Source organism: Muntiacus reevesi, chromosome 22 (genome assembly GCF_963930625.1).
Source record: "Muntiacus reevesi chromosome 22, mMunRee1.1, whole genome shotgun sequence".
NCBI lineage: Eukaryota > Metazoa > Chordata > Mammalia > Artiodactyla > Cervidae > Muntiacus > Muntiacus reevesi.
The window spans coordinates 26928753-26931363 of NC_089270.1; the positions used below are offsets into that span (position 1 = coordinate 26928753).

At 39.0% G+C, this 2611-nt stretch overlaps 1 protein-coding gene across 2 annotated transcripts; it reads right to left on the reverse strand.

Annotated features, from left to right (window-relative positions):
* Positions 1–457: 457 nt before the first annotated feature.
* Positions 458–1588, reverse strand: LOC136152843 (platelet basic protein-like). 2 transcript variants are annotated; one of them, XM_065914299.1, is made up of 3 exons: positions 1384–1588; positions 931–1066; positions 458–804 (listed from the first exon to the last, which is right to left on the reverse strand). In XM_065914299.1, the coding sequence occupies exons 1-3, from the start codon at positions 1502–1504 to the stop codon at positions 702–704; spliced, it is 360 nt and encodes a 119-aa protein (XP_065770371.1). In that variant the 5' UTR covers positions 1505–1588; the 3' UTR covers positions 458–701. The 2 variants fall into 2 exon arrangements, 1 of the variants encoding a protein (XP_065770371.1); XR_010660275.1 differs by lacking the exon at positions 458–804 and having other exon boundaries at positions 1030–1066; positions 1362–1474.
* Positions 1589–2611: the final 1023 nt, after the last annotated feature.

Consider the following 2611-nt stretch of genomic DNA (forward strand, 5'->3'; position numbering starts at 1 on the left):
ACATTCTACAATTTTATTATTATTAGGGTTTGAAGGCTAAAGTAAACACAGGAAAAATCTTTCAGATGATGTTTTGAAACAAGACATCCTAGGACTAACACAGTGAAAAATCTGTTAAATTCCTAAATGTATTAATAAACATTTATTGAGCAAGTGCTCCATGCTGGGCTCTGTGTGGTTTCTAATATCACTGACCATTATGGAATCCTCGTGGTCATGTCTAGTCTATCAGTACAGTGGAGCACGATAAGTTAAGACAAATGTATTTGGAAAGAAACTTTTAAAGAAAGAAATGCTAAACACATTACCACATTTAGCCTAGAGTAAGGGAGCAAATCATATATTGTATTTTGAAACAAGCCTTGGTTACTTTCTTTTTTTATTAATTTTTAAAATGTTTACACTATTTTAAAAGGTTACTTTCCATTTACAGTTATTACAAAATATTGGTTATATTCCTCCTGTTATACAATACATCCTTGAGACTGTCTTACAGCCATGCTTACTTTTATCTTCTCCCTGTCATCTATTAACCAGCCATCTCAGAGCAAATTGTGACTTTTTGAGACAGAATGGAAAACATATCCAAAGTTTAATACAGTTTGACTAGGTATCCTGGATAAATAAGAACTCTAGAAAACCAAGATTTCAACTTCTGTTCTTCTTGGGAGATGAAAAGGTTTGACAGAAAATGAAAAAGATTAAGCAGCTGACCCACCATCTTCCAATATTTTCTGGACTATTTTCTTGATTCTGGGGGCTTCCGGATCCAGGCAGATTTTCTTCCCATTCTTCAGCGTGGCTCTGCAAGAGAGAGTAGCATTATCTGCGAGCATCCTGGCACATTATCAGAAGGGATCCAGCAGTGGTGGTAGGGAGGGAGATGGAGGGCTTCCTTAGGGAGGCAATACTAGAGAAGCAGAGACTTACATTACTTCGACTTTGGTGCAGTGGGGTCCTGCCCTGTTGACCTCCAGACTTTGGATGTTACTGGGATGAATGCCGAAGGTGGTCTTCAAACACGCGCAGCGAAGTTCAATATGTAGCAATCTCTCCTTACCGCTAACTAGGGCAGAAGATATGATTCTATTAGTGGTCATGATTATCTCCTAGATCTTATCTATTGATGAGTACCTCCCTCCCAAGGCCATTTGTGAATACGATCGACCTGTCACCCTCTACTAAAGCACCTAGCAGAATTCCTGGCACAGGTCAAGTGCCCGCAAATACAGCGTCCCCATCTGTAATTATTCATATAGTGCCCTTCTCTGGTCCCAGGGGCACCAAGGCAGTCTCTCCCCCAGACACAGCTGCAGCAGAAGCAGCCTCAGGTTAGGAGAAGCAGAGAGTCTACTATTCACCTCTCCCTAAAGTTTCTCTTACGTTTTCCAGTGGTGGAGGGAACCAGCATCGTCAGGAGCAGCGACATCAGTAGCAACACCTGTAGGAGAGGAAGTGAGCTGGGCGCGGTATATGAGGAGGTGGCATCAGGTCTGAGATTCATGGTGGAAAAGACTTGAGTTAGAGTTGTTCCCAAGAGGGTGAACTGCCGCTCAGGAGTCTACAGCTAAGTGGTTTTCACAGCCGCCTGATGTCTTTTATACACCCTGCCTCAAGGCCAGCAAGGAGAAGAAGGATAGGGATGGGGGAAGTGAGGGTGTGTGGTAACACAAGTGTAAGAGTGGTCAACTCGTGCCCAACCCAGATAAATGCCAGGCAAGTCAAATTCCTGCTAAATTTCATTTGCTTCATCCCTGCACATGCTCGCTCCCCCTTTCTCAATATCCATCTGGCTTTCACATGTTTAGGCAAGAACTAGACTGAAATATTACATATATTTTCTTTGAATAATTATGTAATATGCCCTGCCTTTCCTATAATGCAATTTGGAGGCCTTATAGACATTTTAGCTGTATCTGAAAGCATAAATGTGTGGCCCTTGGAAGAGAGAATTATCTTCCCTTTCCAGTTGCCAAGGAAAGCAGATGTTCCTATCTTGGTTGTTGATAAGTGCTGGGATTCGTTTGGAGTATGTGAATAAAATAGGAGCCAATTATCATCAAAACTTAACTTCATGTATTAGTTTATGGACTCCTTTCTGTCTTCCAAATGTATTATCTTTTACAATTTCACCCAGAAACTAGAAGCAAACTCATCCTCCTCTGTATTATAAAATAAACTAGTTTTTACTTTTTTCTGTCATCTGAGTCCACTTTAGAAAATAAGACCCAATAGTTTTATTTTTCCTTTTATTATTAATCTAACAGAGAAATGTATGATACAATTCACTGTAAAAGATTTATAAACTACAGATAAAACATGCAAGTTCCTCTTCATCATTGCTCCACATTCTGGGTCTCCAATGGTAACGATTGGTAAAAATTTGGCATTAGTTTTCTATTCTATCTACATTTATATATATATACACATATACATAGAACCACATATATAATACATAAAGATATACATATATAAATAGAGATAGACATAGATCATTTTTTATACAAGTGGACTTATCATACAGCTTTTTTTCTTTAAAACTATGTCTTCATCATCCTTTCACGTTACTTCAATGTCATTTTTCTCCATTCTTTTCAATGTCTGCATAATA

Excerpts from the sequence above, each read along its gene's own strand:
- LOC136152843 (XM_065914299.1), bottom strand. The coding sequence starts at position 1,504 with ATGAATCTCAGACCTGATGCCACCTCCTCATATACCGCGCCCAGCTCA. Across the intron at positions 1,067-1,383 it reads TCCCTCCACCACTGGAAAAC|TTAGCGGTAAGGAGAGATTG; the intron begins GTAAGAGAAACT and ends CTTCTGCCCTAG. Across the intron at positions 805-930 it reads TGCACCAAAGTCGAAGTAAT|AGCCACGCTGAAGAATGGGA; the intron begins GTAAGTCTCTGC and ends TCTCTCTTGCAG.